Raw genomic sequence first — 14,863 nt, 5'->3', positions numbered from 1 at the left:
AGACGAGTGTAACTTGGTTTATTTAGCAGTAAACAGACATGGCTGTCTTCTAGAAAATGTGTTTCTATACAACTGATTAGTTTTGTGAAAACAAATGGAATTGACGTCTGGATTTTGTTCCCAGTCTGAATCCCAGAAGTTCCCTCTTCCTGGGATGGAAGCTCTGGCTGGACGAGTGGTGGACGGAGCTCAGGACTCTGAGATCTTCACCGTGTGCAACCAGCTTCTGTCTCCACTCCGACCGTCAGGAATAGCTTAAACGTTAGCATTCACTGCTTCATTTACATTCAGACCCAGATGCCGGGGTTAATTGTGGGTAATTTACATGTTGTCAGCGGCAGACAGCGCAGATGGGTTACGGAGATTTTGGCGGCTCTGCACCTATCTCAGCTCCAGGTAGTTAAGTCCTTATCAAAACAGGCTAACACAGACTAATGACGTAATTGGCGGTCAATTAGTAGCACAATAGCAGCAACCGGCTCAATTAGCAATATGTAAACACACGTTGCATCGCAATTATGCAACCGAGGATCTGCGGACATTAATGATTCAGATTCGTGTGTATTGAGGATTTTTTGTGATACCGTTGGGAATAAGTTCAACTTTTAAAATCAACGTCCAACCGATGTACACATACTTTGAAAAGTCAAAGTTCCACGGATCCCTCACACAGAACTGGTTCTGATTGGAGGCTGCGTTTACTATTTTCTACTTCAGGCTTTATATTCACGAGTTAAAGCCCCAATAATGTTATTTCTAATGCATTTGTTTCTCTCTAACTTTGGTTCTGTATCTCTTCTACTCGTTTTGACTTTTTAAGTTGTATAACTTGGAGTTACCTGAAGAACCGTATGTAAGAACCTGTAAAAGCAGAGAATCACATTTGTTGTTAAAAACCCAGAACTCTGAGAAGTCAAATTTTGTCTACGAAACACATTGAAAACAAAGAATTGGTCAAGGCCTTGTGCAATAAAAGAAAAACAGGAAGTTTGAGTCATGAAGATTTATGAGACTCATCATCATTCGTCAGATTTGACACATTTTGCAACATGGCCTTTGTTTTATTACTGAAACACAAAACCTTAAATCAAATCTCTCACAGATGAATTCTTCTTTCCTTCAGACTGTTTTTAAAACCTAAAAACAACTCCTCAAGCTCCGCCTCCCAACCTCTTCCCTTATCACGTCGCTCTAACGCGTACTACTTGTTCTACGTCCGTACTTACAGCAACATCTCCCCCCCGCTGGTGACCCAGTGCCAGCAGCAGATAACGGTCTCCAACAGTCCTCAACACGCTCACCCAGTGTTAATGACTCTGCTAATGACGTCCGTAATGAATGTGCTGTCACAATCAACATTGCTGGGTGGGTCTTACAATTATGGAGGGCCGGCAACAATGGGCCGGGTGATGTGTGGTCATTGTAATGGACCTTGACCCCCCACAGGGCGAGGTGAATGGTGGAGGGCACGAGGAGTCTGCTGCTCCAGCTCCACAACAACATGTTCCGAGCAGGAATTGGACGGAACACGGGTCCCAGAGGGAAAGTGTCTTCAAGGAACTGGGGAAATATGAGGTTAACGTCTTGTGAGGTTGTGTTTTTACTTGTGTTTGTTTTTCTGTTTGGGTTTTAACTCTAACACACTCTCAGTTCTCTAAACGACTTCCCTAATTCCCATTACTACGATGTTGTAAAGCCGGAAACAGCTTCTCTTGCTTATTTCATCCTCCAGGGGCCCAGGGTTCCTCTACATTATGTTATAAATAATTTAAGATGATGTTTTTACGAAACACATTAATGAATCACTTTCAATTCAAACTTTGAGAAGGACACAGACCTGTAGCTCAGAGATGTCATTGGGAATACCTCATTGGTTGTTAAAGAGAGGGGGGGGGGGGGGTAAAGGGTGTCAGCCCTCCGGGGCCCCCCCTCTTGGCCTGGGGCCCCAAGCAGTTGCCTGTTCACTAGCTGCACCTCTGGCAATAACATTTACTTTACTCATGAGTTATTTCTAAACTCCACCGATGAACCAGTAACCAAGTTAACGTCACCACCACAGTTTGGTTATTGTCGGTCTTTGTAGACTGGTCATTGCTGCTTTGTTATTGTTCATTTAAAAGCGATTTTTTTTTTTTTTTAAATGCTGTAAAATGTTTTATTTTCTAAACCAGAAAACACTGGAAACTAAAGTGTTGATTTACACCAAAATGTCTTGATTGGGATTCATTTAACGAGGCCAAAAACTCTGAAGAAAACCTTTACGTGTAATGGTTTGTCTGGTTTCCAGTAACGGTAATAAGCCTTTTGAGTCACAACCAACTTCCCATCTGTCCTTTGTACTTATTTAGACACAGTGGTGATTATGCTGCAAAAAAAACACATTCCTTAAAAGGACATAAAATTAGCTAATTCCAAGATAAAAAACGGAGGAAATAAATTCACTTATCTAGTCGTTTGAAATAACCTCAAATAAAATCCAGTGTTCCACTTTGGCGTGAGATGTTTGAACTGTATTTCTGGTAAGGTCGACATGATGTTCTGTTTCCAATTGGAACCGAAGAGTGTGACTCGCTCTGTAATGGGAAACAGCCCGGAGTTGTCTTTGTGCCAGGGCAAAGAAAACAAAACCAGAAAAGGAAAACAAGAAAGGGACAAGACGCACATTTGGAGCAAGGGTCACTGGTGGCCAGTGGTCGGGAACTGGGACATTTCCAGTTGATGATATTGTTTTAATTACAACAAAACTCTGCAACTGCTCAGGGATTAAAGGATTAACCATCCAGAGAGATTGTTCCCCTTCCACCTTGTATAACACAATTTTGACAACTCTTTTCAATTTTCAATAAAGGTTGATACGATATGTGTAAATCTGAAGTAAATATTTATAGATTGAACATAAAGATGGACGACATGACAGATGCAGAACATGTTATTTCACAATATAAAAATGGAAAGGTCATGATGAACAGCTGAGACTCATTTGGAATCCGTCGCCTGATCGACAGCTGCAGATAGAAGGAAAATGTCGGCATTCAGATCTGGAATATTTTGGCTTCATATCTGTACAGTGGGAGGAAGTGGAGTGTCATGTACCTTTATTTACAGTCTGTGGTGACGCTCATACTTCATGCACAGTGATGGTATGTGTTGAGTGCACATGTGAGCACATCTGTCCAGAGAAGAAGACACAGAACGACTGCAGGAGCCAGACTCTGTTCTTACTACGCTGATAAACTCCTGGTTATTAACTTGAATAAATCTAATAAACATCGTGAAAACAAACATTTCAACATGTCAACCTTTTCCCAATTATTGGTTCTTCCAAGGGTACAGATAATAAAATCCTATTTTAATCATGATCATACAGCTGGGTTCAAAAATTAAGTCCAGAAACATCCAGTCAGCTTTTGACTTCAGGCCACGGCTGAGTCAGGAGGAGATTCTGAGTTTTGGCAAAGTCACGAAACCAGTAAATGTTCTTTTAATGAACCTCGCCCATCACATCGACTGGGAGGAAGTTATTCGGAAGAACTTTATCGTCCCACTGGATCCATAAAAACCAGCTGAGCTCCTCCACATTGAAGTCATCGTGTTACAGGACGACAAACATGATCTAATTTTAGGAGGAATCATAAATCAGAGTGTGTGTTGTGCAGTGGTCTTTCATCTGGAGGGTCAGTGTGATCTGAAGTGAAACATGTCCATCTCCTCAAAGTCATCACAACCAAAAACAAGCACACAAACACACACGTTGCATTAATCTGTGTTAACTTCCTCCACACAAACCTCGGGTGAATCTCTCCTCAACATGACAACGTTTAACGATCACATTTGTTTTGGTTCAACAAGCTTCCACATGGGGGAGACACGCTCCTCCCAATCCCCACTCAGCCTCTTCTGGGTTTGAAAAGGAAGAAAAAACAAAAAAAAATGGAAGAAACACATAAATATTTCCTCTTTGGGGAAGTCGTACAAAAAATTGAGAGAGAGAGAGAGAGAGAGAAACAGAAAAACAAAGGAAAGAGGCAGCAGGAGGTGCACGGAGGAGGGAGTGAGGAGAGACTTCAAGGAGACACTGAGCAATGAAAACATAACTGTTGGCTCTGCGACTCCTCAGCTGTGTGTCAGCTCTCTTCCCACCGAGGAGCCGTCAGCACACGAGTCACTGTGAGGGCCAAACGAGGACGGACGGCCGAGGAGAGAGGAGGGAGAAGAGAGGAGAGAGAAGGAGCAGCAGACCTTCGCTGAGGTGAGGAGGAGAAACCAGTTGTGAGGGAGAGCAGAGGCGACCGAAGAGGGGGGAGAGCGGAGGAGTGAGGGGCCCCTGCTATTCCAGCGAAGAGCGAGGGGGTGAAGGAGGAGAAGACGACATAGAAGAAGAAGAAGAGAGGAGAGATACAGAGTCGGGGAAGGAGGGAGACGAGTCGGCTGGACATGGGGCTCTGTGCTGTTCTCCTCATCTGTCTCTCCCAGGCGGAGCTGGGGCGAGCGTGGGCTCCAGAGCACGAAGGTAGGAAGCAAACACACACACACAGGTGCTGGCATGTTCTCTGATATCTGCAGGATGCATTTCAACTTGCATCTGCTGCACCGAGAAGCTCGCTGAAGGTGAAAAGGAAATCTGACCTGGATTCCTCGCCACAAACTCTGGAAACAGACAGAGCTGAAATGTTTTTTAAGGCACCTTTTCCTTTTTGTGTGTGTGCTCACATGTGTGTGCGTGGAGTTTAACAGGTCCCCGGACATTTCTCTCTGTCAGTCGCAGGAAGCAGATGAAATGTTGTGAGCTGCAGGTCTGGAAATTCTTAGTGGGCCATTTCATAACCTCTGTTTTCCAGATTTTTGAAAGAGAAATCATGTGTCTGGTGTTTTCGTTTGGTCTCGAAAACACAACGAGCACGTGATGGGAAATCCCGGATTCTGAGCAAATAAGTGCTTGAGGTTAAGAAGGATTTCATTCCAGCTCACTCAATGACAGCAGCAGCTGAGTCTAGGCTTTTAAGTTTAGTTGAAGTTTGTCTCTTTTATCCTTTTTGTGCATCTCCATCACCAGCATCCCATCTCTGTGTGTGTGTGTGTGTGTGTGCATGTATTTTTATTCTCCTTGGAGATGCATTATTTTTAGCCAGCCCTGGTTCTTCCTCTGCTCCTCCTCCTCCTCCACCTCCTCCTCCTCTGACAATCAGCGGTGCTCCAGTTTCTCTGGCCTCTCCTGTGGTCCCAGTTCCTCTGATCAGGGGCCCGGCTCTGCAGAGGACAACCTGACACACTGCGCACGGGCTGGAGACTCACAACCCCGCCAACGTTACACAACTTAAAGTGCAGCAAAACGTCCGTATTCGCTTTCACCACGAAAACACACTAAAGTCAGCGATTCAGCTCGAGCTGTCATACCCACACCTGAACAGCAGGGGCGCTATTTTTTGGAACAACCCTTCGCTAAGTAGGTGTTTCAAAAGGGACCTGGGGGCCCCTGCAAAAACCAATGATACTTACGGTAGAGGATTAGGGCCACTGTGGAAACAACAAGTGAGTTTCTGAGTTTGAACTCAGAATTCTGACTTTTTTCTCAGAATTCTGACTTCAATCTCAGAATTCTGACTTTATTCTGAGTTTAACCTCAGAGCTCACTTGTTTTTTCCACAGTGGCCCTAATCCTCTTCCGTAGATACCAAATCATATCATTCCAATATTCAAACTAGAAAAGCACACAGCGCAGACAGTCCACCTAAATTCAATCAAGCTGCACTAACTTTCACACACTCAGCTAATTATTTTCATCCAGATCCATGATTCATTCCGTGGGAAATCTGTGAAAACATCTCCAAGTAACAGGTTACTATACCCGCCCCCTGATTGGATCTGCAGCCACAATTGAACATGTTCGTTCCTGACGCATGACACAACCTTATAGCACGTTTAGTTTTTGCGTAACACCTCCAGACAAACTCAGATGAAAACAGAGCTAATAACTGGCAGAAGAATTGATTTGACCAAAATAAAATCCTATCGTGAAAACTACTATAAACTGTAAGACTGTAAATATTGCAACACTAAAACCAGACATGTCCTCTGCATCCAAAAATGGAAAACCAGTTCCAAATGTTAACAGAAAACATTCCATGACAGTTCATCAGTTAAATCAAACAATTTATAAACTCGGAATTTGATTCAAGTCCATTATTTATATTCGCGCTACATTGTTCTTTCTCTTTCCGGGATCTTATCGGCCCGGCTGCCAGTGTTTGTGATTGTGTGTTATGGTTACTGCTGTTCCTCGGACTGGAAGGTGCCAAATCACTTCCTCCCACGCCGTGAGCGCCGGGCTGGTTGGAACAGATCACCAGAGAAAACCAGTGCATTGAGCTGCAGTGACTCACAGAGCAGTGACCTTGCAGAGCGAGTCTCCTGCCAGCAGACTGCAGGTGCTCAGCTGATACCTGCTCTGCTCTTCATCCAGCTCCACTTCACAGGGTCGGGACTGTGCATCTTGAGATGTAATCACTTCTTCGTCCCAGTTGTGTTCGGATGGCACACGTTGCTTCTCTCTCTTTATCCGTCTGAAGCACAGATGTTGGGCCTTTCGCTCTCTGTTCGCTGGGCCTGCGGATAAATCTTCCTTCCTTCCAGAGACCAAGTGCACGCGGCGCCCTCCATGTATCCACATCTCGCCTAATCCTCAAAGTGCTGTAACTTTTACCTGGAAAGAGGAAATTCATTTTTCACAAAAGCTGAACAGGCCCGAAAAAAATGTTATGTGGTTTCAGAAGTTGTCTGATCAATGACAGAAGAGTGAAGACTCATTTATGTACGAACAGAGATTCAAGATTCAAGATTCAAGATTTTATTGTCAAATGAACAGAGATAACATGAAGCAGTCACTGTCAATGAAATACTTGGGTCACAGGCTCTCTGTAAGCAATGCTCAGTCATTTCAACCCAAAAAAATAAAATAAAAATAGAATTAGTATATAATGGAATAAAAAAGAATAAAATAGAATAACAATAAAATAGAATATCAAAAATTTTAAATAGAAAATAAAATATATATATCTAAATATATATCTTTACAGCTGAAGAGAAAAACAGAGCAACAATAGTTCAATTTGTGAGTAGTGCAATATTCAAATATGCTTATGTCGAGAGAGCGAGCGTTTCTGACATCAACAGGTGGCGATGGAGGAGGAGCCAGAAGCAAAACAACCTCCTAAGGCTCCTCACAAGGTTTCATCACTGTTGGATTTTCTTCCTCGTGACCATTGATCGTCTCGCTTGAGCTATTCGCCACACGGCCCCGCCCCCTCCACGGTTTCCGTTTCTTCTGTTTTGTCCATAATCGTAAACTTTCAGAAAACGTGCACAAAAATTAACGTGATGTACGAAACAGAAAGAATCGGTCTGTTTACCCGATGTTGAGCACAAATGAGGCAATACCACCGACGATAAACAGCTTGAATTTTGCAGGAGATACTAAAACGAGGAATGACAGGTCACAGAGCAACTGGCAAAAGAAAAACAGAGAGCGAGAGATCAGAAGGGAAACCAGTGAGTGGGAGACGGCTGATGGAGGAACACAATCGGTTTATCTATAGCTCACTGTACACGGCTCAAGATGCTGTGTCCTAGTTTGATTCTGAGACCCAGCAGGTGGTTGCTGCAATGCAGACACACTCCTCTTTACATGTAAGTGTTAAACCTGCAGGATTAGAGGTGTCATCCACACACATGGATTAAATATGAAGGATTAAACAGCAGGAAATTGGCCGACGCACCAAAGCAAATTGACTCCACACAGGAGGGTAACAGGAGGAATCTAAAATTAGAGGACAGTCAGAATCATTTCCATGCATTTTATTCCCATATAGGAAAAGGCACGACAGCGTGTGTTTACGATTTATCACATCTGTCGCTGTCGTTTGATTTTTCATTCCCAGTTTCAAAGTCCAGAGGATGTTTTCCCGCAGGTTTCACGTTCACATGTGTCTGCCAGACACGTTCTCCTGAGGTCAGCTCAGCTCCAGTGCTTACGTAAAGCCCACTCGTGAACTCTCCGTAGCCCCCTTTCTGTTGGAGGTTCATCAAGGGCCCACGTGCAGATAGTTAAGAGATGTTCCAGGAAAGAAAACAAGTTCGACACTCACAAAGTTTGACAATCTGAAAGTTTGGAGAGGGAGTTGAATTCACTGGACAAGTAAACTAAACTTCTCAGCTGCTTTCAGAAAGCAAATGTCCGAGTTAGACGCTGCTGATATTTTCCAAAACCCTTTTTCTTCCAGACCCCATTAAAATACCAGTAAAGTGTCCTCATGTGTCCTCATGAGTGTTGACGCTACTCTTACTCGTAAAGTGAAAAACACAAACATCGCAGATATCTCGGGACGAAGACGCGAACAAAGATGTCAACTTGAAAACCCGACGTCGGTGTCAATGTGTTGTAAACAAAATCACATGATCACATCTGCAGAACTCCTTGTCCTGCCTCCTGCTTTTCCTGATATTGTGACCTGGACTTCTATGAATTCCTATGAATTCTTCATATGTGAAATTGAACTTTCTGAACATCTTCCAGAGTTTGAGTCTGAAAACAGCTGTTAAGAAACTGATGCATTGTCTCCAATCAGCCTCCTCATCCTCCTCCTCTTCCTCCTCTTCATCTCTTCCCCCTGATGTTTGACGCCTCCTCAGCTGTTTTGTGATGAAGATGCTGCAAACCTGACCCGATTAAAGGCCTCTGGTTCAGAAGCTCAGGAAATAGCTTCCAGTGCAGCGTAATCAAACCAGAGCTCTGATTAGATCCATCTCCCCGGAGGGTGAATTAAACCTCTTTCCGTTTCTCGGCTCTATTTTTCTCCAACAACAGAAAATTCCCTTTCATTCGGGCTGAGGTGTAGATTTCTGAGAGCAGAGAAGAGACAACATTTGGATTAAGATGATGAAATTCCACTGACCAGTGTCTAAGGTTGTGGAAATCCCCCGACTAGGTGTCTCACTGCTGTGACCTTGGCAACAGGGACGGACACAGAGGAGGATGTGATGTCTTTTTTCATATTACGTTTTATGAAGCACCTCTTTGTTTTAGTTCTGGCTTTTTTGGAACTTGCGGCCGGTTGTTCCATTTTGAGCAACCGTGCTTGTTGTGTAAACTCTGCAGAGCTTATTATTATAAAGACTCAAAGGCAACTCCAGTCTGAGAATTTTCATTATTTCAAATCTCAAGATGAATTTCCACCACAATGCTGAGGTGGTTATATGTTATAACCACCTCAGCACTTCTGGTTTCAGCATTTCCTCAGATTTCAGTGAATGCATTACGATTTTAATTGAAAAAAAAACTCAAGACCGAAATGAGGAAACCAAAGAAAAGTGATTCATGGTTTCTAAATACTTTGGTCAAATGTTCTCACCACAATTCTTAAAATAATAACTAACTTGTGTCATTTCCCTCTTCGGGGGGGGGGGGGGGGGCTGACGTGTGAGTGTTGACACTGACCTGAGGCCTTCTTCTTCCAGATGCAGCGACTTCTCTGCAGACAGATGGGGGTCCGTCCGGGTTCCACTCAGCCAGGGGGGGGCAGGCGACCTCCCACAGACACAGAGAGGCCCGCAGCTCGCCGGATGGAGGCGGGGGGGAAGGAGTCGATATCAGCCCCCTGCCCATCAACATGACACGTATCTTGGTGAGATCCAAACAACCGACACCTTCACTTCCTGCTTCCCTTAACCTTCATCCACACAACCACGTTTTCATTTAAAAAACACATCCACTCTGCTACGGCTACGTTTTGAAAACTCGTCTGCGTTTCAGTCCGGAGGAAACAGACCCTCACAACCACTCGGGTCTTTTAAGGTCATGAAATACCCCCAGTGATTCGTCAGGCTCCCATCACATGACCCCTTATAGAAGAAACCCACTGGAATCAGCCTCGGCTCCCAGTGCATCGTGCATAGTCCACCACAGGTGTTTCTGAGCTGATGTCTTTGCTAACAGCTGTTTAATTCTGTATTTTACAACAATACAAAAGTTTACATTTGTAGGAGACGAGCTACTGTTTTACTTTATCTGTTTGTCGGAGCAATTCCCATGAACACCGGCTCGTGCATGCCAGGTGGACGAGAGGGGTCGTGGATTCAAACTGATGAATGGCCAAAACACAGATGTGGACAGTGATCGTTTGAAAACTCTGTTGTGTAACTGTATCTTAATCAGATTTGTAAACGTGTAAAAACTGGGGGAAAAACTTCAGCTTGAGTGAAGGTCAATAGTTGCAGACATCACCTTTCCTTTCTCTGTGTGTGTGTGTGTGTGTGTGTGTGTGTGTGTGTGTGTGTGTGTGTCTGTGTGTCTGTGTGTGTGTGTGTGTGTTTGATCAAGTGCCTCTGATGACGTTTGACTTGTCTCTCTCTTGAATCAGTCTCAGTAAAATTCAACCCAAATAAATCACGTCGTACTTTTTTTTCCCTCTCTCTCTGCAAATTAAATAGAAAACAGACGACAGCCTCCCGCTGCCAACTTACAGTGTTTGCTTTAGCATGTGCACAGGCGTGTGCTTGTGGATGACTCACTTGGACAAGATCTCGAGCAGCCCTGTGTGTGTTTGTGTGTGTGTGTGTATGTGTGTGTGTGTGTGTGTGTGTGTCTGGTGTGGGTCTAATCCCAGTTTCCGAGATCCTCCATCTCTCCTCCACTGGGAATCTCTTCGATAAATCAGTCAGCTGTGAGGGAAAAGTACTTGATTGTTCCCATCTCCTCACCTAGAGATCCCCCCCCACCACCACCACCACCACCACCACCACCACCACCCCCTTCTGGAGGAACCACAGCAGCGGCGATGGAGGAGGAAAGTGGGTCACGTTCTGTATGTGGAGCAGCCAGAGAGAGCGCTGCATTTAACTGCTCCACTTTCCGAGGCTAAACCCCAGAACCATTGCTCTCTGTCACCCTGAACTGTGGCATCCATTAATAACGCCATCAAGACGGGATGCGTGTTCAAAGACACAGGCCCCTGGTTGTCTGTTATTTACAATGTGTAAACAGCTCCCCCAAGTGGACAAATACAGACATAGATGTGGGACTAAAGTCCTCCTAGGTCCCAGTGCAGTGGTTCCCAATGTGGTCTCCCCTCATGACCTCTTTTGATTGGTTGTTTGTCTTTCCACTACCCAGAAATGAAGCCTAAATATCCCGATACGAAACCTGCCATCTTGCTTAATTGGAGCTCGACCAATCACGAGTCGGTCTCAGCTGTCAATCATGCTGTTTCACCACGTTCCTATTGCATCGAATAACAAATTAGAAATAGACTCACTGGAATAATTGGCATTTGAAAGTACATCGTTGTGATAAAGACCGAAAATGGCATATTTTGACTTTTTAGGTCTATGTCCCATTTAGTAACATGGAGGAGGCCGGGTGTGTGACCTCGATTAGTTTGAGGTTCATTTCTAGATAATCATTTCACTTTGAATCTCAAATTGTGATTTGACATTTGTTAAGTTGTGGAATCCCTGATCCTTTCTGCATTGTAAAGGAAAACGACTGAACCATGAATCCAAACCACGTCACCATGACACAGATTCTTCTGAAAACTTTACTTTCCTGACGCGTGGCCTCTTTCTGTCAGCAGGACTCCCACAGGTACTACAGATGGCAGAGCTTCGGTCCGACAGACACACGCACCGAGGAGCTGTGGGTGGACATGAATGCCTTCCACACCAGCCAAGTCCGAATCCACGGCATTCTGTCCAACGCTCATCGCCAGGCAGCGGTGAGAGGAGCACGCACTCGCTCGCCAGCGTCTGATTGAACCGTGTCTGATGCTCTCTCTCTTTCCAACAGAGGGTGGCGCTGTCTTTCGATTTCCCCTTTTACGGACACAGCTTGAGACAAATTATCGTAGCGACCGGGGGTGAGTCTGACTTCACATCACTCGATATCCCAGCAGCTCCTCAGAACAGGAGACTCAACCTGCACCCAGGCACTGAATCACTTTGTCCTCCTCAGGGGAAATATGCAGGCGTACCAGACCATAATATATCTCATTACATGTAAATGCCTTCATCTTTACTTTCTGATGATTTTAATTGATGTGCGTGTCCTACATTCTTTTAATAGTAAGAGGATTGAGTTGTTTGTTGATTCTATGTCATTGCTTCTGTTCCACAAAATGTTTTTTTCACAGTGATGTTTGTGACTTTATACGTCTTGACTAACAGCCACAAACACATTGTACGCTAAAGTAGATTGTTATTATATGAACGACAACCAGCTCATCGCAAACACTGAGAGATTGTGTGTATGAAACTATTTAAAATATGAATGTACAGGCCGAGCATCAAGTCTAACAAGAACAGCAAGTTTCATTCAAAAGTTACAGGGACAGACATGAATAAAAAGCCTCAGATGCACCAAAGAAACGAAAACTCTTGATTTAAAAGATATAAAAGTTGTAGCAGACAATAGTAGATTAGTTTTCTTCATTTTGCATTGTGCCTGTGTCTCTGCCCCCCCCAGGGTTCATCTTCATGGGGGAGGTCACTCACCGGATGCTCACCGCCACGCAGTACGTCGCCCCCCTCATGGCCAACTTTGACCCCAGCTTCTCCAAAAACTCCACCGTGAGATACTTGGACAACGGTAAATAAACCACCGGTGCTCCGGGGTGGTGAGGTCAGCGGTACATGACCTCACATGAGAGCTGCCGGACGTGTCTGACTCTGTGTCTCGCTCTGCTCAGGGAATCTGTTCGTGGTGCAGTGGGACAAGGTGCGGCTAAAAGACCGAGAGGCTGAAGGAGCGTTCACCTTCCAGGCCGCCCTCCACCGGAACGGCACCATCGCTTTCAACTACAGGGATGTAAGTTCTGAGCCGTTTCCATCATTCATTGATGCACTTTCTGGCGGGTCGGGTTTATCCGACCGATGAAGCTCTTCTTCTTCTTCAGATCCCCTTACCAGTCGAGCAAATCAACTCCACCGAGCATCCGGTGAAGGTGGGACTGTCTGATGCTTTCATGGCATCGCTCCCCTCCGGTCAGGCCTCAGGTCAGCTCAGCAAAAACCCTTTCCAGATTTCAAAACTTAGTTTAAAACTGTCTTTTTTAAATGATGCCACATTTATTTTTCTTGATATTGTGACATATCAGCACTTCTCAGTTGTTTCACTTGTTCAGAAATGACACAGGTTATTGTTATGTTGCCATGACATAGTTTGTCCACTAGAGAGTGCTGCTGAGTTTATTTCTCACCTGTTAAATAATGCCCAGTACATCGAACTCTTTAATGTCCAGATTTTAAACATTATAAAAGAATACAAAGGTGTCTGTAATAACAGATATATAATTGAAGTACAAAGAGGAGAAATGAGCCCATGAACAAATACCAAAGAAAAGTCAGTGGTTCGGTCACTTTTTCCAAAAGGTTTTAGAGAGTTTGACATGACGCCCAATTCATACTAATATATTCAGAATGGAAAGATTTATGAGATGGTACGTCCTGCCCCTGAACCATATTTTCCATCATGTCGCAACATATGAAGGTTTAGTCTGATCTTCTCTCCGGATTTTATTCTTTTATGATTTATGATTCATTCTGGATGTTCTGTAAATACCCGAGAAGCCTTTTAAACACAGCACTTGGTTACACACTCACATTGTACATGTCTGTTGAAGGACCGAAGCAGTATTCCATCTACGAGTACAATCGTGTGGAGATCAACACGACGAGCCTCGGGAACGGATCTGCCTTCGAGTTCACTCCTCTACCCAGCAAGTATTCTTACAAACTGAGCTTTGCATGACGGCCGAGGCCTGGTGCTTCCTCCCTCTGACTCCTCTCTGTGTCCCCCCCCCCTCCAGCTTGTCTCCAGCACACGTCCTGCGACATCTGCCTAACATCCAACCTGACAAGCGGCTGCGGCTGGTGCAACACACTCCAACGGTAAGAGGAGACTCAAGAGTTATGTTGCAGCGACGCCCCCCGGACAGCTCGTCTCATTTATGTTCCCGCTGGGTTTCAGATGTTCCGACAGTATCGACCGACACAGACAAGAGTGGTTTGACTATAACTGCCCCGAGCAGGTGAGACACAGAGCAGAGACATGAGGGTGGGTTTTGGAATTGTTTGGAGGTTTTCTGAGTCGTTCCTGTTGGTTTTCACTCAGGCTAAAGGCTCATGTGAGGACTACAACCCGATTCTACCCGAGGGATCGATGAGCTCCTTCAACCTCACCTCCCCTGGTCCGACACCTTCTTCAGCACCGCTCGAGGTTCAGCCGACCACTAGTGGTGAGTTTCACTGGAGCTAGAACCTAGAGGAAAACCCGGAGTCGTAAAAACAATTCATAATATAAATCCCTAATTTAAATTCCCTCCAAGACACCAACAATCTCTGCTTTCCTTTCTTTCAGATCTACAGACGAGTCCTCCAAAGCACAATGGGATAACAGAGAACACAGCCATCATAGCAGGCGTGGTGGCTGCCCTGGTTCTGCTGGTAGCGTTGACCTTACTGGCCGTCTACTACATCAACACGCACCCCACAGTTGCTCCACCCTTCTACCTCATGCAGGTGAAACAAAGACCCCCCACACACGCACACCACAGTTACACAAACCTTGTCGAGTCAACCATTTGTTTTGTGTCTTTATCGGCTGCTCTCTGTCGTTTGTAGCGACGCACCAACAACTACTGGCCCTCCATGAAGTTCCACAACCAGGGCTGCGACTCCAGCTACGCTGAGGTCGAGCTCGGGGGTCACGAAAAGGACGGTTTCATCGAAGCGGAGCAGTGCATCTAAGGGTCCTGGACGTGCACGACCGGGTCGGAGGAAGGACTCCATCTTGAAGACGGTAACGCGACGACAACCA

The 14,863-nt window shown here is 45.0% G+C and overlaps 1 protein-coding gene across 1 annotated transcript; it reads left to right on the top strand.

The window, feature by feature from the left end:
- The first annotated feature begins 4,401 nt into the window (after positions 1-4,401).
- LOC133028163 (plexin domain-containing protein 1-like) lies at positions 4,402-14,793 on the top strand. Its single transcript, XM_061095358.1, has 13 exons — positions 4,402-4,510; positions 9,511-9,677; positions 11,625-11,765; positions 11,837-11,906; positions 12,512-12,634; positions 12,735-12,853; positions 12,942-13,041; positions 13,668-13,763; positions 13,854-13,935; positions 14,015-14,075; positions 14,159-14,282; positions 14,405-14,565; positions 14,668-14,793. The coding sequence occupies exons 1-13, from the start codon at positions 4,435-4,437 to the stop codon at positions 14,791-14,793; spliced, it is 1,446 nt and encodes a 481-aa protein (XP_060951341.1). The 5' UTR covers positions 4,402-4,434.
- Positions 14,794-14,863: the final 70 nt, after the last annotated feature.

The sequence above is a fragment of the Limanda limanda genome, chromosome 21 (genome assembly GCF_963576545.1).
Source record: "Limanda limanda chromosome 21, fLimLim1.1, whole genome shotgun sequence".
NCBI classification, from domain to species: Eukaryota; Metazoa; Chordata; class Actinopteri; order Pleuronectiformes; family Pleuronectidae; genus Limanda; species Limanda limanda.
This window is presented reverse-complemented; position numbering and strand designations above follow the sequence as displayed.